Here is a 23,901-nt window from a genome sequence, read left to right on the forward strand (position 1 = left end):
TAAAATCAAAATTTTAAAAAAATACAAATTAACAGATCATTAGAAAAAGAATTGATGGAGCCATCCAAAAATTAAAATACGTACTTTCATGCAATGGTGTCCGTCCAGTACTATTCTTAATAGCAACGTCAGCACCAGCATCCAATAACATTTGTACGCATTCCAAATTTAGACATTTACAACATGCATGCAACGGAGATTCTGCTTGAACTTTACTAACAATGTTACCAGCAGCCCCATGATCAATTAGTAATCGAAGTAAATCAGCACTGCCTTTCTGTGCTGCTAGAAGCAATGGTGTCTGTCCCCAAGATTCAACTGCATTAATATCAGCACCAAACTTTAATAGCAACCTTGCGCAATCGGATTTCTCAAAATAGGCAGCATTATGTAGCGGAGTACAACCAAACCTGCAATAAAGGTAAATACGCGTATAATGATTACGACTACTGCTATTAGTAGGCAGCCGAAAAAACAGCATTGACTTAGATGTTCTGATCTGTAGACCTTGTTATTTGTTGTTCTACAGTACCTTGTTCGTGCATCTACTTTACATCCATTATTTAAAAGTACTTCAACACATGATGCTCGTCCGTGATAAACAGCTAAATGCAAGGGGGATAATCCATTTACTTCCTTAGCGTTAGGGTTAGCACCTATGCAAGATAATATGAAAGGAATAGAAATAAATACATTCCAATTATATGGTTGATCAAATGAAATTAGTCGAAGAAACTATTTCTTGATAGCAGTTGACACAATACTTAGCGCAAATAATTTACCTGCTTGAAGCAATATCTTCACACAATCAGCGCCGCCAGAACTTGCAGCTAAATGTAACGGAGTTCGCTTAGTTTCTGGTTCATGGATATTAGCAGAAATTTTTTTATCAAACAGTAGCCACTTTAGATCGTCTTCACGTCCTTCGCGTGCTGCGTATATTAAAGATTGTTTGCAACCCATTGATTTATCTGATGAGGATCAATATTTTTAAGAGTATCAGTAATACTGTAATATCAAATTACGTAGTCAAATCAAGTTCTACTATATTCACTCTACACGAGTACATAGAGGGATGAATTTATGTTATTACAATCCATAAGAAAATTGATACGTTATTCTTAAACGTTCTCTAAGGCTAGTGAAGTATATATATATCACTGTACGTATATTGCATTATTTTTTTCTCTATTTCGAACATATGTTGGATTTAATTGATAATCAATTTATCATCATATGACTGAGAATCCTTCATTTTACTATTTCTCCTTTTTTTATACTGCAATTTGTAAGGAAATATCTTAAAAATGTCAATTCACCACCGCTACGAACAAGGTTAAGATATCGCATTAAAATTAAATAAATTAATTAAAGAGCTACGTCATATTTAAACGGTCTTGCATGTAATTGTATGACTTTATTGTACTGTACTATATGAAAAATAAATTGGCATATTACCCAATATTGCCTTATCTAAATACTTAAAAAACACTAGAATTGTGTAGGTATACTACGATACTCTCATTGACGTAAACAGTGTGCTGTGCCAATGTCTACCATTCCACTATTGTCAACACTATTTTTGCCTGTTAACATTGAAGAACACAGGAACACAAATATACTGTAGAACTATAAACTGACGTAATCACGTCTAATATTAGTTAATATGTCCACCATGTTTTAGTTTAAAAGGTAATGCAAGCTTCTTTCGCCAATAGAAATAGATCGGTTACTGGTAATGAGATGATAACATCATTTCAAATGAGGGCAAAATATCTAAAATATCTATCTTTGACATTTCATTGGGATATTAGTAATATGGAATCAACAGCCAACCGTATTCCAACGCCGTATGTCATGAATACTGTATACGTCATGATGAAGGTATACGAGACCATGGTATAAAAAAACCCTCTGCAAAATAATCATATCGGAAATTGTAGTCCTATCAATACGTAACTTGTTTTCTATTGTCAGCTCTATAGTGTGAATTATGGCTCATTTTCGATCATCTCTACGGTACAAGACATTGTAATGGAAAATAATAAATTGATTTAATACCAGTCCATTAACAAATTGCTAGCGCTGATTGCAAACTCTACAGGTTGATGATGCAAATAAACATATCCAAAACAATTGTATTTTTTCCTTCATCATTAGTATATTTAGTCGTTCCAATGATATTGACGGATGACATTGCCACAACTTTGTAGCATAATATCATTGATATGGATGTCATTTACGCAAGTTTCTTTTAACCTTGAAATCACGACAAGAATTGCCTATGAAATGATGAAAATATGATTGGGCAGTATGCCGTGTCCAAGTGGTTACAAGCCTTCATTTTTCGGCACACCTGTATTCTCGATCTTGATGCAAAAATATTCTTTATTTTCTACGGCAATCTTCATCACTATATTAACGATCGTAGAATGGACTTGATCCCACGATCGTGTTGGCATACAATATTCAGCATGTTATGTCGTTCTATCTTTATAGTATTACTGTAGTCTATTACACTCGCTGTTGATGTCCTTTCTAATCTTGCTCCACTTACCCTTTCAATCGAAGTAGACTCTAGGGTAATTGGCCGATCGATCGTCGCTCGGTATCAATTCTATTCGTAAGGAGGAGATAGGCTAAGGTGTAAACCAATACCGAAGTAATTAAAACGATGGACTATTCTGTAGATTAAAACTATCGATTAATTAGCCAGCGATGGCCCAATGAATAATGTATAGAATAGGTACCAATCATCGACTGGATTGGCAAGACTTTAGAATCCAGTCTGTTAACAATGGTCGCTTGTTGCTGAAAGCTGGAATATTGTCCGAGGAGAACGAGAATCGACTACAATAGCTACTCATGAAATTGTAATCATCCAAGAATCAATACACTATCAAGATCTACTCTTAACGCTTATGTTAGACTACTTAAGTCGATGATTTAATCCAACCAGCAAAACGAATTGGATTATCCTAATGGAAAGTGCAATCAACTAACCGGTTGTGTCCACGATGAAAAATGGCGATAACCAACTCATCCAAGCCCGAAGCTTGTTTACCCGTTTGACTACTGTCCCAACACTAGGATGTGACGTCACAACAGTGTACTGTACAGTACTGTACCTTGAGTGCATGTGACAACTCGGTACCATTTGGTCACTAACCGTGCTGTACCGTACCATGGTGGGAGTCGTGTATGACATTTTCACCCTTAAAGTCATTACAGCCTTACCCAGGTCTTGTGACTTCCAAGTGACACCAAAGTGCGTCAACTTGCCATTGGTTGGTGGTACAGTACAGCGGTAAGGGGATTGACATCATCTTGCCCTGTGCAAAATAGACGACCTTGTTGAGTATAGTGATCGACAGGTTATATAGTGACACACCATTCTGCACATGGATTGATGAAAAAAACCAAAGACACCCATAATTTTACTAGTCATTTCCAGTTTATTGCATGTCTGCAACGGTATGTCTATGTCATGGGTCGTGACATCCATCCTGTCCGTGATGAACGTTCAAATGTCGCCAAGAACTATGATAGAGTGATAGACACTTTGGCCTGTACCATAGAGTAAAATGATCGAAAAAATGAGAAACCTCTTCTATTATGTTGTACTAAATAGCTCCTTCTTGTCCCCTCGCTTATTACTAGTATGGCAATACAAATAGAAATACCACATGGAGTTTTTTTAATTTGTAATCATAGAGTGATTGGTTGATTCTACGTTGTCAGAGTTTATGGCAATAATTCATGGAAGGATTATGAAAGCTACGATTCAAGCCGTGTCGACTTGTTATTACAGTTTGCAATACTGTGAACTGGATTACTATACTGTACACTGTAGTGTATTCTGTATACAGTACAGTAAGTGATTTTCTCATCGATTCATTCTATAAACTAAGTAGAAACTTTCAGATCACTCAAAGTAGACTCTTTATTCATCGTTTGGGGGGGGGGGGGGAAACAGTCGGGAAAAAGGACATGGTAAAGCGCGGCCGGCCATTTTACTGGTCTAGTACAGTACTGTCGAATTGTTGGTGTGCTCAATGTAGGACCATAGCTGTTTCCAGACAACCTACAAATTCATCTTGCAGTAGCACAGAATCTTTAATATACGTGTACAGTATGGATACTCAACTTTGAGTGTTTCTAGTAGAAGAAAGAAAACCTTGTACTCATACTACCCTAATAATCTACTGTATGCCATACTGCAGCTGTAGAACATCCAGCAGTCCGTGGCTATGCCTTCTATTTTTGCGTCTTTCCTTCTCTCCAGCGGTCATCGAGCCATTTTAAAGTAGTGGAATTTCAAAACGAGTTTGCTGTAGTATGCACATCCAGTAGTCCATGGCTATGCATTCTATTTTTGCGTCTTTCCTTCTTCCCAGCGGTCATCGAGCCATTTTAGAGTGGAATTTCAAATCCAGTTTGCTGTAATACATCCAGTAGTCCACGGCTATGCCTTTTATTTGGCGTCTTTCCTTCTTTCCAGCGGTCATCGAGCCATTTTAGAGTGGAATTTCAAATCCAGTTTGCTGTAGTACATCCAGTAGTCCATGGCTATGCCTTCTATTTTTGCGTCTTTCCTTCTTCCCAGCGGTCATGTATATCCAGTAGTCCATGGCTATTCCTTCTATTTTTGCGTCTTTCCTTCTTCCCAGCGGTCATCGAGCCATTTTAGAGTGGAATTTCAAATCCAGTTGCTGTAGTACATCCAGTAGTCCATACTATGCCTTCTATTTGGCGTCTTTCCTTCTTTCCAGCGGTCATCGAGCCATTTTAGAGTGGAATTTCAAATCCAGTTTGCTGTAGTACATCCAGTAGTCCATGGCTATGCCTTCTATTTTTGCGTCTTTCCTTCTTCCCAGCGGTCATGTACATCCAGTAGTCCATGGCTATTCCTTCTATTTTTGCGTCTTTCCTTCTTCCCAGCGGTCATCGAGCCATTTTAGAGTGGAATTTCAAATCCAGTTTGCTGTAGTACATCCAGTAGTCCATACTATGCCTTCTATTTGGCGTCTTTCCTTCTTTCCAGCGGTCATCGAGCCATTTTAGAGTGGAATTTCAAATCCAGTTTGCTGTAGTACATCCAGTAGTCCATGGCTATGCCTTCTATTTTTGCGTCTTTCCTTCTTCCCAGCGGTCATGAACATCCAGTAGTCCATGGCTATCCCTTCTATTTTTGCGTCTTTCCTTCTTCCCAGCGGTCATCGAGCCATTTTAGAGTGGAATTTCAAATCCAGTTTGATCGTTGATGATTGGATGACAAGTAAAGCAATACCAAGCAACACTACCGTTAGAAGGGAGTTGCAACTGCGCACGAGCAAGTAATTCAAGCCGAGTAAAAATCAAAACAGACGCCAAGCAACTTCATTGATCGATTCCCACTCGTAAATGGATCTTCAGCCCGCTTTGCTAATGGCTAAACTGGACTAAGCTAGACTAAACTATCCTATGTGCAGAATTGATTAACATTGCATTCCACTTACTGACCTCAAAATTGTGGTTAAACAGTCAGTAAAAACATCAACAAGACTCGGATCAAGTCGATTATACACCATCATTGCCTACGCAGTTTGCCAATCATGGTAAGAATATTGCTTTCAATGATGTCCACAGTGATGCAAATGTCAACTAACTGTTACATCTTGCGACTTCTAAAAGAGGACAAGCTCTATTTAAGAGTCTCTACTACATGTCTATACCATGGTTATGTATTTCAACTTCAATGTTGTACTCTTTTCCTAGTTTTTACGCTATTGCACTTTGTTGTGAGAGTATAGTCAAGACTGCTTTAAACCACATCTACAGAATGCAAACGTCAGCTCATGCTATATGCTAAGATCATTATTAATTTTAACTGACTTTGAATGTTGCACTGTCTTTTCTTACTTTCTTCCCAGCATCCTAGTGGCACCATGCAAGCTAGCACACCCAAACGGTACTCTAAACAATTACATCAAGATGGTAATCAAAGACCTAATTTAAACTTAGCTGCACAAGACTTGGGCGATCCAAGTAAACCTAAATCCATTTTATTAGCAACTAATCAGACTCCAAAGAAGGAAAACTTGGTATGAAAATTGGGAATAGTCATCATACCAGTATAATGCAATCGATAAGAAAGCCAATATGGATCATGTTGATGAATGATAGCAACTGAAAGGATGCTGTCATTTCTTTCATACTGGCTTCTATTTAGAAATGAATACAGTATAGCTTTTATTCCATTGACACCTACAGCAGTGTAGTATAGATTGTACAACTACCGTATATTAGAACTCTGCAAGCATCAAATTCCCCATATCAATACATTTCAACCTACGACAGAAATGCTCTTTGCTTTGAGTTCACTTCTAGATACTTTACAGGTCACAGTTCATCAACAGTAAATTAGGGTGATAAGTTAATCGATATCATCAAATGACTTGTTTACGATCAGTACTACTGACCAATGTTAGATTATGAAATGGAAGGTAGCAACTTGATAAGTAGGAAGAAGACTGTATAAATGCTCCGTGATTATAATTATAGAATAGTACAAACATACAGTATAGTACATAATGATAGGATGTATGTGTACAATAGCTCACAAAAGCTAGATACGAAAATGAAACCTTAATATAGAATATTCCATACCTCTCCTATGAAATACCTTAATTAATGACTACGTGCATTAGTATAAACTTTCAGTGAATGAATGCAATACACCTACTTAAGCCTAAACTATGGTAGTAAAAAGTTACGCACTAATACACACAATGTTATAACATTGATATCTATAGTGTAGAGCCATTATTCTCTCACTTGAAATTCTTAACCATGCATACTTTCGCTATCAATCTATTAGTCTGTTCGATTCGAAGATTCATTTCAACGGCAAGTAAGAAAATCGCCTAGTCACACCAGTCGTGCAACGCAGCATGAATGGATTTCCTCATTGATGGATAATTCCCGTAACATAAACGAAGAGGACCCTTGTGAATCAAACTTTAAAGACATTTTAGAATTCCGTAGAGTTAATAGGGAGGAATGTGAATGCGACATTGAAAGAATGCGCGAGCTAGAATTAGGACTGTAAGTCCATAAGCACGCACTATGCAAATCCTACTTCTATCTACCAAAGACTGATTTACTACTATATTATCATAAATTTATAATGAATACTCTACTATAGATTGTACGATCCACATAATAATAATTCATCATTTTCTTCTCAGACTTTGGCTTAATAAATAAATATCTGAAACTCTATCATAGTCGTAAATAACGTAACCTTACTAACGAAAGCCATTATTAACAATTATGCCATACGTAGATCTCAATCAGCCCATTTGCTTCCGCAAGATGACTCATTGCCTAAACGAAGTAAGTATACCAAATTGTTTCAAATCATTATCATAACGAATCACAATTACTCAAGTGAAAAATAATGCAATCCACCACTGAGTAAGACCACATGCATTTGATATCTCGAAAATTTTAATAACACTATTTCACTTGTAATCATTGATCGCAATAGAAATTCATCACTATTACGTCAATGATAGACTTTTTCTAGAGCCAGTCTATATTGATAATGAAGGTTATCACGAAACAGGAACACCCTCATATCTAGATAATATACGGTAAGAACACGTATCAAGCTATATTTTGACTTGCTATTGGACTGTTCATATCTAAGCCAATAAAGCTGTAATACTTGAGTCCTACAGTAGTATTGTATTATGAAATCGAAGGCGATAATCCTACAACTAGTTTATATAATTTAATTGTTTCACAATTAAGTTATTTTTCGTAATTAATTAACTTTCGTGTAGGGTTACATTACGACATTCCATCCTTGAACCACAAGACAAAGTTAAACCACATAGGAGAAACAGCTTCGATCCAAGGGATTCAATGAGTTTATCCCAAGTGAGTAAAAATACTAGCAATAATCCTAAAGAGTAAATGGTAATTTGAATCAACTACTTAAGAGTGGGAATTAACTAACAGATTGACTGACAGCTAGCTCTTCGCTTACAACACACAGCATTGCTTAGCAGGTTGGAAAAGCTCCAAGCTAAATATCACACAATCGTCATCACCGATGGATCTACGCTCTGCTGCAAATCAACCTTTCATAAGAACGGTAATAATCTATCTAATAAAGAGAATGACAACGTATATAAACTAAAATGCATACTACTATAGTATTACTACAAGTGAATCCTTATTGATACCAGCAACCCTTGACACTAAATTGACTTACCAACGTTCTTTATTTTTTCTACCATTACAGCGCATGCAACCAGTACAAAATGAGAAAGCAAGCAAAGTCCCATCGAATAGTACGAAAGATTTAATAGATCGCATGCACGCGATAAACTATACCATGCAGTTATTAGAAAAAGAGCAGCAGTCACTCGGAGATGTATAAATTTGGGTAAATGAACACGGTAAACTATTCACAAAATTATTGCCGCCTCTATAATCGCTCCTCAATAAAAAGTGAAGTGGCAAAGCTATACACGCCTAATTAACTATCGAGAGCTCAATAAGGTTGATAGTAAGTATTACTAATACAGGGAAAATGGCAGCTACTATTAATCCTTAAGTATAACGCAACATACGTATGAAATAGATCCAGGAGTTGTATACTTGGTACAGTATTTATAAAAAGAAATGTGGCAATAACCAAACTAAACCTCTAGTCACTTTCAATCTGTACAGATCTCTTACCATCATGGATGTTATTGTTACATCAATTTTAAACAATTTTGTAATATTGACATTGTATTTATTTTTGGTTCTTCATTATTATCTGATGTGATGATATATTCGATTTCTCAGCTGAACCGGTAACATTGATTATACTATATAAATTAGAGTTACGGAAGTACCGTAAAGAAAAATGCGTTATCGCCATATAAAAGTACTATAAAGCACAATAAATTTTAAATCTTATTACGATAAATCATGTAATCGTAAAAGAACTGAAAACGTTACATTTACCATAAACGTAGTTCGCCTTAAGGCATCATATGAGAGATTTACAAACTTAAAAACAATCACACATGTGAACATATACACCAATTTTTGCAGACCTACTAATGAACTACTACTATACTGTACAATAAGATAGTTGGGCTTAATTAAATCCTTAGAACGATATTCCTGTGTAGGCAACAATGCCTTGCATTATTACCCAACGCCCAAAGAGCCAACCATCTCAGCAATGTTCATCAAATATTACAGTTAGTTTACAGAGAAAAAATTTGTTATTAAATCATCGATATTAACCAACTGCGACTCTACTGCAAATTCGGCACAAAAGCCGTTCGTTGTACATGATATCAATTTATATCCTCACATTTCTTAATACATGTCAAAATGCTTTATAAGCATCTCATTTAAAATCTACATCTACAGTTCTATACTTTAGCAAGTACAAGGTAAAAAGAATGCATACGAACCGCGAATCGCTAAAATTTAACCTATCACTAAAGATTTACGCATATATTGGTGTGTCCTAAAATGTATATGTTCTATACACATAGCCAGTACCTAATATCCAGGAAATAGTGGTCTGCCAGATGGACCCACAATAGTGACATTTGCAGCTATATGAATAATATACAGAACAAGAAAGCTTACACCGACGATAACTAAAATAATTAACAACGCGATTGAACTAGCTTTGAAAGAAATGATAAATCTAGGGGGCCCAGTGAAAGACAATAAAGCAGCACATATTGTCAATGTATAAATAATAGAAAAGAGAGTGTTAATGACGACGATCTGCCCAAATTTCGCCAACAACTGTATCTGAGTAAAGCACAGAGGTATAGTAGCTAAGATAGTTGTCAACGCCGAACTTAATATCGAGGTACCGATATGCGACATGGATGAAGATGTCCGCCACACTCGCAATTCTTTAAGACTCTATTAGGGAGAAAGAAATTAAAATTTTCCTATTAAAACAATAAATCTAACCAAATGACACACAAAATTGTCCTACACTACACTCGGAATACGCATAAAATGGAACACATTTTAAAATGTATTTGCTTTGCGTTAAAGTACACGTAGATCATATTTATCACTGAAGTATTGATGTGAAGACAGTGAATACAATTACTTTCTACCGCAGTTACACTGCCTACTTACTGACGATATAAAAAGTAATACGAAGTATCTACGGGTATAGATATATTAACGTTTAATATTCACCATTTTTTGCGGCAACTTTCTTCCTGCAATAAGATAGCCTTCAACTAAGTGTGCGCAATAGTCAACAGACGTGCCAACTATTATAGATAACGAAACCGCTTCAACCATTCCCAACTGCCATCCAGCAATATAAAATGTGAATGTCACAGAAAAAGCCACGCACGTGATAGTAATCAGGCTTATTAAGGTTAAATAGAAATTACCAGTAAAAAAGGCAACGGAACCAATACATAATGTTAAAGAAAGAACTACACCATAAATAGCTCCACCAACTGCAGTAACCTCAATAAAAACTCTCTGCCAATAAGAACTTGTTTGAAACACTGATTTAACACTATTAGGCATCTTAGGATCCTCTTTAATGCCTTTTATCAAGTTTTCCCATTCCTGATAGTCTGCATTCGAGATAAAAGAGGATTGGCCCATATAAATTTTCTAAATAGATTTAACAATAATCATATTTTAGGTAAACGTTGGACATTAATTATTCGTAACAGCACCTGAAAATAGCTAACGCAAATTTTAACATTTTATTAAATGGGGGATATGCTTACTAATTAAGCATTACCTCATAAAATACAGATAACTTACTGAAATAAAGACCATTGAAAGCCATTTTATTGCAGTTCTATCCTTAGATATCCCAACTATTGCAGCATCTGGCGTATTTGAATCGAAAGAATTAGGCCTAGGTAGCCCACTACAATCCCCTTTTACGTAACCTTCCAACAGTAATAATATGGTGTTAGGGAAACATTTCGCTCCTCCTTGTTTTACCAATTTCTCAGTATTGGCGATCTTTTTGCATATACGACATAGAGCAAATAAAGTTGCTTTCGTTTTTGGTTTAAGATTGCGATAGTCAGTAATACTATCAACAATAGTAAATTTAGGATCATAGATTACGGTTCCCTATAATACAAGCAGTGGTGTAAATAAATTTGCAGGCATATAAACAAGATTACGAACGTAATAACAGCTTATTGCTATCAGCGATACACATCAGTGAATATCAAGCTAGCGGCAATACCTCAGTTTTCTCAGGTCCATTATTCGATGAGACATTAGTGTTGTCGATACCTTTTATTCCAAAAACAATATTAATAATAGCGGTATTATCCATTGCTGGAGGTTGTACAATTGGATTGCAATCTTCTTTACATGGATTTATACTCGGATCATCTGTAGCCACAGTTTTAGCAGTTGATGCGGCAGTTGTCAATGGTGGTGTAGTAATAAACTGATGTGTAGCCTCGGAGCTTGACGATAAAGTTGACACCGGCTTCTTAGTTGTGGTAGTCGTTGGTGTTTTAGTGCTTACGCGAAAGGTTGTAGTCTCCGATAGAGGTGCAGTAACATTAGGCTTTAAAGGTGACGGTGATGAAGAGGACGTCGAGGCTTCTGAAGCAAAAGTTGAAGGCGTTGTACTTTCATGCGTATTATCAATTGTAGAATTACTACTCTGTTGCGAAACAGTAGGAGTTGTAGTTAGTGGCTGTGTAGTGGATGCAAATGTGGTTGGTGTTGGCGTTGTAGTAGGAGAAACAGTAGTAGATACAGTAGTTGGTGGTGGATTAGTAACCACTGGCATTGGTGGTATAAAGATACCAGAACAAGTAAAGCAATCGAGATTCGAATCACTTGTAATGTTGTAACGAATGTTTATCAATGTTTGCAGATTAGTACTTTCGCCAAAGAAAGCAGGTAATCTTGTTGCAGTTCTTAACTGTGTACATACTACAGCTGCTGCAGCAACAAGAATAACTGTAAATATGATAATGCAAGTTTTCTTCGCTTGTATTACTCTTTTGGCAATATAATAATATATAAATCGTTGAATTAATTCAGGTAGGCTATCCAAGCTAGAGACTCCTTCACCTTCATCATTCTCAACGTCACCGTTTTCCGATATCTTTTCCATGATCTTTCTGTAATCTTCCCTTGTGTATGGCCCAATCTCCTTCATTTCACTACCATCAGAAATATCCGGAATTTCAACAATATTTGTTAAACCACTTGAAAGTTCAGTATTGCATTCATTCCTAGTAGGAACATCTCTATAACTAGTATCAGAAAGATGGGCCTCAAGATCCCTTGGAAGGCGGGGTAACCAAGAAGATGCTGACGCTTTACAGCAACGAATTCGACGCATCAGCCAATTAGAAAAACGACTCTCTTTTTCTTCCAAGTATAGTGACCATATACATAATGCAGATGGCATCAGTAAAATATCAATTACCCAACAGGCTATAACCAACAGAGCAGTAAATAAACCGAAGTCGCGCACCGCTGGTATCTATTTATGAAAGTAAAATGAAAATTTGAGGTTATAAAAAAATTATGAAAGTTCCCATAAATCTATAATCACATCATATCTTACCTCAGAAAGTGTATTAGCTGCGAAAGCTACAGCAGTTGTAAAAGAAGTAAACAAGGTAGCTTTGCCTGCCGTGATAACAGTAAAAGATAGCCTTCTACTTAACTCCTTCATGTGAATTGTCTGCCGAAATGTATTTATAAAGACAAAAACATCATCCACTCCAATACCAATGAGAACAAACAAAGAGGTTCCATTTAAAATGCCAATGGTCGGTATACCAGCCAGAACACGATGAATAAAGTAAGCAATTGGAAAACTTAATACAATACTAAGTAACCCGATAACGGTTAAGTAGACAGAAAATGACGTTAAAATGAAGAAGACTATAAAAATCAATCCCAAACTAATTCCAGCCAACTTGATGTCATTAAAAAAAGCACTATTCACTTCGTAATCAAAAATTTGTGGACCACCATAAAGAACGCGGACATTTCTAGTCAAAAAGAGGATGCAAAATGAAATATGAGAATATGTCTATTACAAAACGTAGATTAGCAGTATTACTAATTAAATGAAACTGCACTAAATCGGTTATTATCAAAGACTGTGATGATAAGCTGATTTACCATCATTTAGATCGATTAAAAATTTATATCTGATCGAATTAGAAATACAACAATCTACATTTAAAATTATCTTTATATTCCATAATATCCTTGTGTGCAAGACTGCATAAAACCAGCATCACTGTGACATCATTTACATAACAGATATCTTTGTTAAAAAAAAATTTTTTTTTTGCGCTAACGATAACTGAAATCACATTTTTAGTGACAGCAAGATTCATGCAGTAATAACCGAAAGCGATTATAAGATTAGCTCTATTTCATAAGCAACTACTGTTTATCAAGATTTGCCGCGTAGCCACACCAATATACCATCATTCATCTAATGCTATGACGAAAATCACGAAATACGAGACTATCATAACATCAAAGCCTGAATACCAGAACATTTTGACATCTAATACCGTACTTTACATGCTTCTGCTGCTTGACCTACTGTGCATTAGGTCTAGCCAGTATTACATAGTTGTCGATTAGCTATTGACAATCTTCTGAGATAATGCTTTTCAAAAACGGTATCATATGATTTAATATCGTTAAAGTATTGCTTCCCAGAACTAATTGGCAGCAATAGATAAGTATACCCACACATAAACACTCTTATCAACTTACTCAGTTGACGCCTTGCTTAACATATCGACGTATGTGACAACAAACTTGGTAAATTTTTCACGCTGCTTGTAAAATTGATCATAAGGCCCATTGTAGCCATGTAAAGGTATACCAAAAATAGCCTGAGCACGTAATAATCGGCTGCCATTTTCTTCATTAATATTACTATCGAAATACCAATAAGATTCACGCTTGGATAAGATATAACGTAATGTCCCTGGTATATTCGCCAGTTTATCACCCTGTCCGTCAAATTTTAATCCATGTGGAGTTTGTGATGGAAAAAAATAAGTTGTTAGACTATTTAATGGCATACAATAGTTGATATCCTTCAATCTTTCATTGTTAAAAGACTGATATGAACGCCAACAGAAATTGGTAAAACCAGGGTGATTAATAATCTTTCTTTCAATTCCGCGTATATCGAGTAAACGCTGCGCAGTAAATATATTTTGACCATGATCATCGCCTCCTTGGGCAACATAGACTAAGTCCATAACCCAAATAGCAAAAGACTGAGAGAATTGATCAGAAGGAGCCCTTTCCTTCCTTTTATTATGATGGTATAACTGATTATAATCAAAGGTTCGCTCCAAATCAATCCTTCGACGCTGACGATTCCATGAATTAAAATCGTAGAAGTTCTGCCAATGTTGAGTACTGTTAAGACTCTCTTCAGTGATTGACAAACTTCTCTTCTTCGTATTTGTATTCTCCTTATAAAAATTGGTTGTTGCTACTCTCAAAGCTTCTCTCCGAATGTAGGTAGGATGATTAGTTATTTCAAATGCTTGCAATGAAATTTCAACACGAACAGGATAATATCCCAAGGTAATTGCTAATAAACCGCACGGAATAATGATAGTACACATCATAATGATAGCAGCAACCCATGGTTTAGCATAATTTCGTGTTACTGGATATAAATATTGATAGATGTCCTTTCTCGGTTGAGGTTGGATAGAGTAGGAAGGCATGTTGTCGAGACAGTTTGCTTTTTAAGATAAGAGGTAGTGTCCACTAGTTTTTTGCAGATCGATAACTATAATTTTATCTGTTAATAACGATAATTACGTTAGTTCCTGAACAAAAATCTAAACTTTACGTTAACAAGTATTGCAACCTATATAAGCATTGATTAATTATATATGGAATATTCATTTTTACTGAATAAAATTTAAAATCTATGATCGATAAATAACGATCTTCTACGAAGAATTAAATACTAGAGAAATATTCGATGTTCTACATCTACTACCATTATAAAATCGACGGATACATTTAATTTGTCACGTTTTATTTTACTGGAGCAATCGAAATTTTATATTTTCAATTTGACTATGTATACGCTTATTAAAACCAAAATCGTAATGAAATGCTGTCCATTTGACATCAAAAATAGATTGCGATAGCAGCCACCACAATACTGTACAGTACTTCAATTTATGTCTGGTATGATCAAGCTGCTTAAAACTGTTTCAAACTACTATGTTCATGGTAGCCTTATCCGAAATTAACTTCTTTTGTATGCTTATGCGATAAAAATGGGTATCTCGCATTTTTGCTATCGATACCTTAGTAGTCAATGATAATTTTCCTCCTATAGCAATTAATTAACAGCATACGTAATAATTAAATTCGTTATTTTATCAAATTGTCCACTATAATCTGTACTGACTAATTTCGGATTTTGACCATAATACATCAATCTACATTTTATCTTTCATCATTTTCTAGCTAGCTATTAATTCCTACAATCATTATGAAACTACGGGCGCGGAGGAAAAAATTTAGAACAAAGTTCATTCTTGAATGGCAATTAAGATATCAAAAGTGTACTTTCTTTCCACGCTGTAGCAATAATCATAGCAGAAGCACTGAAATTAGCAAGTTAAAAGGATGATCATATATAGTCCAGTGAGTGCTCATCACTGATCGCGGTTATGGTTATAATTATCAACACAAAAAGGTGTAAAAATGCCGAGGATATCACCATTAACCGACACTACAGTAATAAGTGTGTAGTACTGTATACGCGTATCATAACCGGTGAAGCAAGCACAGCACTGTATTGTAGATTGCTTGAATCTGTTAAGATGAGCAAAATGTACACGTACTTCAAGATTGCAACGATAAGATATTGCGCCGGTAGATTTGTTTATTACTTCGATTTGATCTAAAGTAATTGATGGATATGATAATTATTTGTATAATGATTCTGTGTAATGATAGGTTACTAATTTTATTTCTTGTCATGAGCTCAGCTACACGCACATTGATATACCGTAAACAAATGTTCTGCTCATATCAATAGACCGTTTTATCATCTTTCAGATAAATATTGATTATATAATTATTGGTATCCATATCAAATTTCTACTGCAAATCATTTTTCGAACGTCTCCTTTTACTCCATTACTAGTAATTATAAAATATCATTGTTATTATTTTTAAATGGACTGTAAGCTTGAAAAGTTGATAAACCATTGCATTGTACTTCAAATTCTATTGGACACTATGTCAGTAATCCGCCGAATTCGTATTAATGGCTACGAAAAATTGTGATTTACAGTACGCTGATGACTTTAGCGTTAGAGCATTCAAATCCTTTTTCCTCTTGTTTTGCTATTTTGAACATAATTTTAGAGTATATTAGAAGTAATAGAATATTCATGACCTATAGTCATGTTTATGATTTGCTTATAAAAACAGTGTAGAGAGTGGAGATACAATGAGTTGATGAACTGTGAAATAACTAGGTGAAAATTAAAAATTCCCTTGGTGGTCTTAAGATTCGATTGATCCATCCTGATACGAATTACCGCTGTTCAATCACCCGGTATATTCAAAACACCACGTAAAAGGAAATTAATGATATACAATCATTCAACTGTATTTGATAGCATAGGTAAGTCAATGACAAAATAAAATGAAGCTTCAAGTCATACAGTACGTATTGCCTTCTTAGTCAATGCTGCAAGATGCGAACTAAGTAGATTTTGACCGATTATAAAAATTATTAGCTTTCTATTTACTGTCAATAACACTCATCTCACCGTACCGATTCTACTGTATTTGCTCCACTGGTGAAATCCAATCGATGCAAGAATTGATAGGCCGACGTCAAGAAGTTTCTCTTAACTTCGATTTCATCAGTTTAAGAAGACAACTGAAAGGAATGTAGACTTACTCCACGTTTACCAATTATTTAAAGAAGAATGTCGACAGTAGCATAAAATTGCATGGAAAGCATAGCCCGTGTCGCAAAAGCTGGAATTTGAGCTTGAAAGATTTTTCTATCGAATCAATCAACCTGATCGCTGGTAATGAAAAAATCAATCTGCAATGAATCTCTATTCGATCTTGACTTCAAACTGCAGCTTATCCTACAGTCAAACACAGATCAGTGATTTCAGTGAACGCTTACTGTACGGTATTACCAATAGGTATAGTAGACGCGTAGGCTAAACAAATTAGACGTCTTCAATCAACAAGACAATATCTGTCCATTTTAATACGTATGTCGAGTAAAAGAATAACCAAAATGAAGACTAAGCGCTACCGTCTCCACTGTATAGTCTTATGATTTGAAAACTGGGATAGAATGAATAATAACAACTAGACTAAAATTGGACGGAAAATATCTTTTTATTTCGTCACTTTGGCTTTGGTCATGACAGGTTTCAGTCCATTGAATTTTTGATAAGTTTCAGTGAAAGTGGATGATCTCAGACTCTGCGCTACCGTCTCCACTGTACAGTCTTATGATTTGAAGACTGGGATAAAATGAAAATAACAATTAGACTAAAATTGGATGGAAAATATCTTTTATTTCGTCAATTTGGCTTTGGCCATGACAGATTTCAGTCCATTAAATTTTAGGATAATTTTCAGTGAAAGTTGATGATCTCAGACTCTGCGTGACGCAAATGGGAAAGCAATAATCGCCAAAGAACAAGGAAGCCCTTTTAAGTATGAGTTGACGTACAGTACAGTAGTGAACGCTGTACGTCGACAGTCATTAGTGAGTCACTTCTGACGAGTGACTGCTTTTTGTTTTCCTCAATGACAGAACAATAGACTACTGAGACACGAATGAATAATAATGCACAATGCACGGTATTGTACTGTACATTGTGCAATTGTAGGTACAATGTCGAGTTGAAGAGTGAACGGTGAAGCTGAACAAGTCAACATGTAGTGGTGTGTGACATCTCCACTGTCACGTCCAACTCCAGTCATTCTCCTCAAGCCAAGCGAGGGAAGACACAGGCTGTCAAAATTCTTCGTCCCTCCATCATTCCTTGATGCCTGTCGTGGAGACAACAACGACTGTCCTCAATCAGTATGGCAGTGTATTCTAGAGTTTATTGCAGTCATGACAAGCAGTAACATGGCAATCTATTAGTACACTAAGTTAACAAGCAGATAGTCGTAGTCTTGTAGTGTAGATATTAAAAAGAAAGGATGAATGAATAAATCAATAATTCCATGATAAAAAATTGCCTATGCCCACATTAATAGCATAATGAGAAGGATGACCAAGATTGAGCAAACAAATAAATGATTAATATTCACCGTGTTAAGCCTACGTATCAAATTAAAAATACGAGTATCATACGACAAGCAGAATGAATGATTCAATCCATGGTAATATTTCAACTAGGTTTTGATTAACTGATAACAGTAGTGTAGATGAGCTAGAGTAGATCCGGTTGGAAAACAACGGATGCCGGGTCTGTACATTTACTAATAGTAAGTTGTCAAAAATCACTTATGATAAACCAAGCCCTACGCACTTGATCTTTTACACGTTTTCTGCACTGTAAAATCGAGAAAACGCCATGATTGTAACCTACTACTACTACTATTCCTGTTCAAGACGCAATGACTGAATTCATCATTACCTATTTCATATTTAGAATATGAAGATTTCAGGTAAAATCAGTTTGAATAATTTCCTTATTAAAAGCCCCAAACTCAAAGTTAAAATTCTGTATATTCAGTAGTAATTACTGCAGACAATATACAGTAATGGCATTATTCGCCCTAAGCGTTAATTGCTGTCAAACACCTAGTGCGATTCCTACATGATTTCAACACGTATTCTCAATACTTTCCCTTCATGGAGTCACAGCGGCGTTTTAAACTGTAAATAAAAAATATTATTTCAATTTTAAAAGTCCATGGTACAATGTAAGCGCCATCTTCTAACCTATCCTACTTTTAGCTCCACTGTACAGTACTGTATGCTATTGTAGTAGCAGCCAACAATATCCTGCGACCCCATCCCAAGTAATGTATACTATCTACTTGCACAGCAGTTGTCTAAATGTCTCAACAGAAAACAAAGCATGGCCTTCAAAAAAAATCTCGTACAATGCCGTGCCGGTATCATATGCAAATTAACTTCACAGGATATACTGTCGAACCAAAATACCAAGCAAACGGTTATCCTCGTGTCAACAATCCATGCATGATTTTTACCTTAAGCTAGCCTTTACTTGTTAATGAATTACAGTATGTCAATGAGGTCAACCCTTACCGAAGAATTGCGCCATAATAAATCTTTGTACTATCCATTAGCAATCGACTTGAATTCAACCACAAATAATGCTAACTTATCTACGGCATTATTGATACTGACTTTCCCTAGAATCAGCAGGAGTAGTCTAAAGTACAACATGAGCCATTAATCGCTATAAGTAAGCTAGTAAGTAAATCAATCAACACAAGAAAGTTTAATATCTGCATACTTCATTTCCATAAACTCAACCCTACTGTGATGCTATCAGAGCTGTGCTGAACCAGTTTTAGAAACGATTACCACTACCTAGCAGTACTATTATCATCATATCAGAGGACCCTAGAGTACTTGAATTATCATTAACAGCTGTATCTAAATTTTAGACAGTCATGCAAGTTGTATGCTAATCCTTCTAAATAAAAAGAACAGACTACTGTACAGTATAGTAATGTGTTTAGCATATATATTCCTATAATAATTCTTTATGTAATCTTGCTTTGCACTAGTTTGGCATTCGAATAATATCCATGAAAGAATTTTATAATTACTTTCAAGATAAATCAAATGGTTAACCACTTACGTAGGTGTGTTTCATTGATACAAAGTGATCGTAAATTACCTATCGTATGTAGTGATAATTACCTTCAACTTTAATCAGAATCATAATATATTTAGCCTATACTGTAGTTCAGTCTAAAACAATTGAATCGTAATATCTCTATCAATAGTCAATGCAATGCAATAAAGGTTAGCGAGGCAATTCTGTACATTCCATTTGGAGAACGTTACTAATGCTGAAATTGAAGTTTGCCCTGTCGTAGACCACATTCCAACTAGAATACTACAGTATAATAATACGTACCCACATTCAATATTTAACGAATACGTTATGGAATCAGAAAATTCTCAATAGATGAGCACTATAAGAAGCTGAACTCGAAAAGTTACTGTTACTCGACGAGCCCAATTTCTACACAAATAACTGTCTATTTCAGTATTTGTTGTTAGAAGTAGTAAATAGTACTCTGTTTGCATAGTCTATTAATTATGAATGTTTTGTCGTGGCTTTAGCAAAAATAGGCAGTTATTTACTGTTAATAAAAGTAAAAAAGTTAAGATGATTACTGTACTCGTATATCGATACATACGTGTATGTATACAGTATATATATATGAATATGTAGTAGTGAATGAACATACTTTGATAAAAGATAATTATAATTTACTGTAAGGCCAGTTGCGATATTAATTATACTCGTAGTCTATAATCCAATTGAAATAATTAGAATTAATAGGACTAATAGGATATAAATACTGTATATTATCCAGTGTATAAACTATAGTCAAATCTCTAGCCTCTGGTGAAGTACTGACACTTATCTACACACATATAACGTAGGGTATTACTTTCCGTACGAAGAAAGGCAGTGATTTTAGGCAATGAAGAAAGGATTAAATATGTACTGCACATAGAATATGGATACGATTTTCTAATCATACGCGTGCTAAGTAATGGTGTACTCAATAAAATCATAATAACTGGTATATGAATTATACAGCTCCATAAACTTTACCAAAATGGTCACATAAATCCAGTATCTGGCATAAGATATGCAATGACTTCGAGACAGTACAGCATCTAGTTTTGGATAATTGGATAATAATTTAATTTCTATACCCGTATATAATTTAATATAACGTAAAGATTAGAGATAGTCATTATTATAGCATCAGATATAGGGAAAAAATAATTACATTCCGGTACCAATTTATGGGTAAAAATACCAGCGCGTAAGTCTGCAAGAAGATAATGACCCTGGAATAAAGTGTAGCGAAATAGAGCTTATGAAATATATTTCAATGGTATATCGCCAAGACACATTTTCCAAAGTTTAGCACGGATAGGGAGTTGTACAGTGCAGTTAATGACAAATAATACTATAGTGCCTACTATAAACACTGTTACTATGAGAATATAGCCATGGAACCGGCATTAATACTGCATGAAATATTATTGCACATAGTAATTTTAGGGTCATATGTTCTAACTAAGCTATACTTTGGGCAATAAACTGGTAATATCCTGCTAAATATATCTACTGAACTATAATTTTAGTGGCTAGGTATCAATCATGGTATGCTAAACTACCGGTATATCAGATAGGGTATAACCTAATCTACTAAATACATTAAATTTAATTTAAGCATTGTATGAAATTTCGAGAGCGCTAGAAATCAAGAGAAAATTCCAAGGAATTAACCCTACAATAAAATAAAGTCGATAAGGATGCCAATACGCAAGATCTAATTCTCACTATAATTCAACATAAGAATAAAATTAAATAATGAAGATTGTCATAAGCTATACTAGAATATTGGTGATTCGCTATACCTAAAAAATCAAATATAGTGCAAATTTTCTATCTTCTACTTAACCATAATGCTCTATAATATATTTAAATCAACATTAATGTATATTTTAAGTGTCCGCCTGTAAACTAGGACCCGCTCGTATAAGTGAACGGATGCAATATCAAGTCACAAATAAAAGCAGATTGTATTGCATACATTGCGATAAAATAATTTTAAAATTCATATTGCTTCCTACCAATATTGGTATCAATGTAGCTAGCAAACCCCAAATGCGCCACAGTAGTAATTCATCTCTAATTGAGCCTTCGTCAAAATCACTGTTGCTATGGTTACTATATCATTACCGCCTCCTAAAAACTGGCCGCCATTTAACGGTAAACTGGATCATACAATACCGATTACTATGGATATCATTTGAGTGTTATAATTGTGATAGTAGAATCTGCTATATACAGATGCATTTGGACTGTTATAAACATTAGCCATCCCAGCTGCTGAATCTGGCAAGAACATTCAAAATTTGAACCACTATCAAATAGAGAGAATCTTGGTACTAGTGATTTGGCTTAACAAATAACTTCTAAATATTGGCTGTTATAAACATTAGCCATTCCAGCTGCGAATCTGCCAAGAACATTCAAAAATTGAACCATTATCAAACAGGGAGAATCTTGACACTAGCTGATTTTGCTTATAAAACCACTACTAAATATACCCGTATATTGGAAATACATCCTACGACATGGGTAGACAACATCAATTAGGATGGAGTCCTCTTAACTTATATTAAGAGCCACTACAGCAGTAAATTCAGCCTAAATCTTAGTATTAGTTTATACACAAACAGCACTCAATAATTGATTTGGTGTATGATGTAATTATGTAGAGACTTTGAATCTCAACGATTAGTGCTTAGTAATATAACTGCCAAATTAGATTTGATACCACGACTGCGGTCAAACCTGGATCTAGGAGTCATTCGAAATAAGCCTGAGATTTATACACAATCCAAAAGTAAAAGCAGTACATTTCATTCTTGATAGATAGAATCGTTCGATTGATTCCATCACAAATAAATTTTTTGCAAAACTATATAATAATAGTAGAAAAATTCCTTGTTGTAACTAACCAATCCTTGAGTAATGGATGATAAAAATGATAACAAAGCATGGAAGAGGTATGATCCGCTACATCCGCTTCCCGATAACATCCAGAAAATGGAGAAAGACGAAACGGTATGTCAATATTGTGGCGTAAGTTATCTTATTCATCATGAAATGAAGAAATTACAGGAAGAAGTAGAAAGTCTTAGAAATCAATTAGAATTCTATCAAGGATCGGATGAGCGCGAAAGACAATTAAAATCAGAAATTGAGGATCATAAAAATAGATATAAACAGATTGAAAATCACCTAGAAGAGATTAATCGAAAGTAGGCAAACTTTTGTAGCTTATAAGCATCAATATGCAAATTTTAGATAGCATAACACAGATTGAAACAGACGCAATTTGACTTATTCATAGATAGAATGCTATTATATCAACTGTGAAGTTCTAACTTATATAATTCATATTCTTGCAAAATATAAGCTATGAAACAACACAATCTGAATTAACTTCAAGACAACAACTAGAAACAAAGCTAAAACACTCCAATCGAATATTGCAAAAGAAATTAGATGATTTACTAAAGGAGCATATTGAATTAAAGTAAGATTTGCAAACTGATAATCTCATATTAAATTTTTACAACCTTTCGAAGGTTTTATAATATACAATTTATTAACTCTCATAAAAATTGTTATTCCAATCTCTGATCATATATTATCGAAGAAAAAAGCAACAATCATTGAATTACCATCTAACATTATCGAAAGATAGTATTGCTAAGCAGAAAGAGCAATTGAAACTTCTTAAAGACACAAATAGCCAATGCAATTCAGAAATGAAAACCATGCTACAGTCTGTCAAGCAAGAAATTACCAACTCCGTTTCAGTACTCACTGCAAAATACAGTTGGCAAGAGGAAGAGTTAAAATCAGTGAAGCAGGCTAAGGACGAAATTGATGTAGAAGGCTTAAACAATCAAATCAAGCAACTTCAAATAAAAGTACAACAACTGCGTAAGGTTGAAGGTGATAGCCAGGATCTGAAATTAAAATACAATCGAGCAGAATTAGAAATGCAAGGTACATTATTACAATAAAAGTATTGAATTAT

The 23,901-nt window shown here is 35.0% G+C and overlaps 3 protein-coding genes across 3 annotated transcripts; 1 reads left to right on the top strand and 2 right to left on the bottom strand.

Annotated features, from left to right (window-relative positions):
* Nucleotides 1-205: 205 nt before the first annotated feature.
* Nucleotides 206-627, bottom strand: TRIADDRAFT_7752 (uncharacterized protein; the record flags this gene model as incomplete). The annotated part of the gene is made up of 2 exons (XM_002113732.1): nt 206-410; nt 533-627. Coding segments are annotated over 2 exons (300 nt in total), but the record flags the coding sequence as incomplete, so codon positions are not given.
* A 5,300-nt stretch (nt 628-5,927) lies between these two features.
* TRIADDRAFT_57532 (uncharacterized protein) lies at nt 5,928-8,431 on the top strand (the record flags this gene model as incomplete). The annotated part of the gene is made up of 7 exons (XM_002113369.1): nt 5,928-6,083; nt 6,860-7,086; nt 7,328-7,377; nt 7,532-7,637; nt 7,830-7,926; nt 8,045-8,143; nt 8,294-8,431. The coding sequence occupies 7 exons, from the start codon at nt 5,928-5,930 to the stop codon at nt 8,429-8,431; spliced, it is 873 nt and encodes a 290-aa protein (XP_002113405.1).
* A 1,127-nt stretch (nt 8,432-9,558) lies between these two features.
* TRIADDRAFT_57533 (uncharacterized protein) lies at nt 9,559-14,759 on the bottom strand (the record flags this gene model as incomplete). Its single annotated transcript, XM_002113733.1, has 6 exons — nt 9,559-9,936; nt 10,225-10,659; nt 10,816-11,136; nt 11,255-12,520; nt 12,605-13,037; nt 13,783-14,759. The coding sequence occupies 6 exons, from the start codon at nt 14,757-14,759 to the stop codon at nt 9,559-9,561; spliced, it is 3,810 nt and encodes a 1,269-aa protein (XP_002113769.1).
* Nucleotides 14,760-23,901: the final 9,142 nt, after the last annotated feature.

Source organism: Trichoplax adhaerens, genomic scaffold, assembly GCF_000150275.1.
Source record: "Trichoplax adhaerens TRIADscaffold_6 genomic scaffold, whole genome shotgun sequence".
Taxonomy (NCBI): Eukaryota; Metazoa; Placozoa; class Uniplacotomia; order Trichoplacea; family Trichoplacidae; genus Trichoplax; species Trichoplax adhaerens.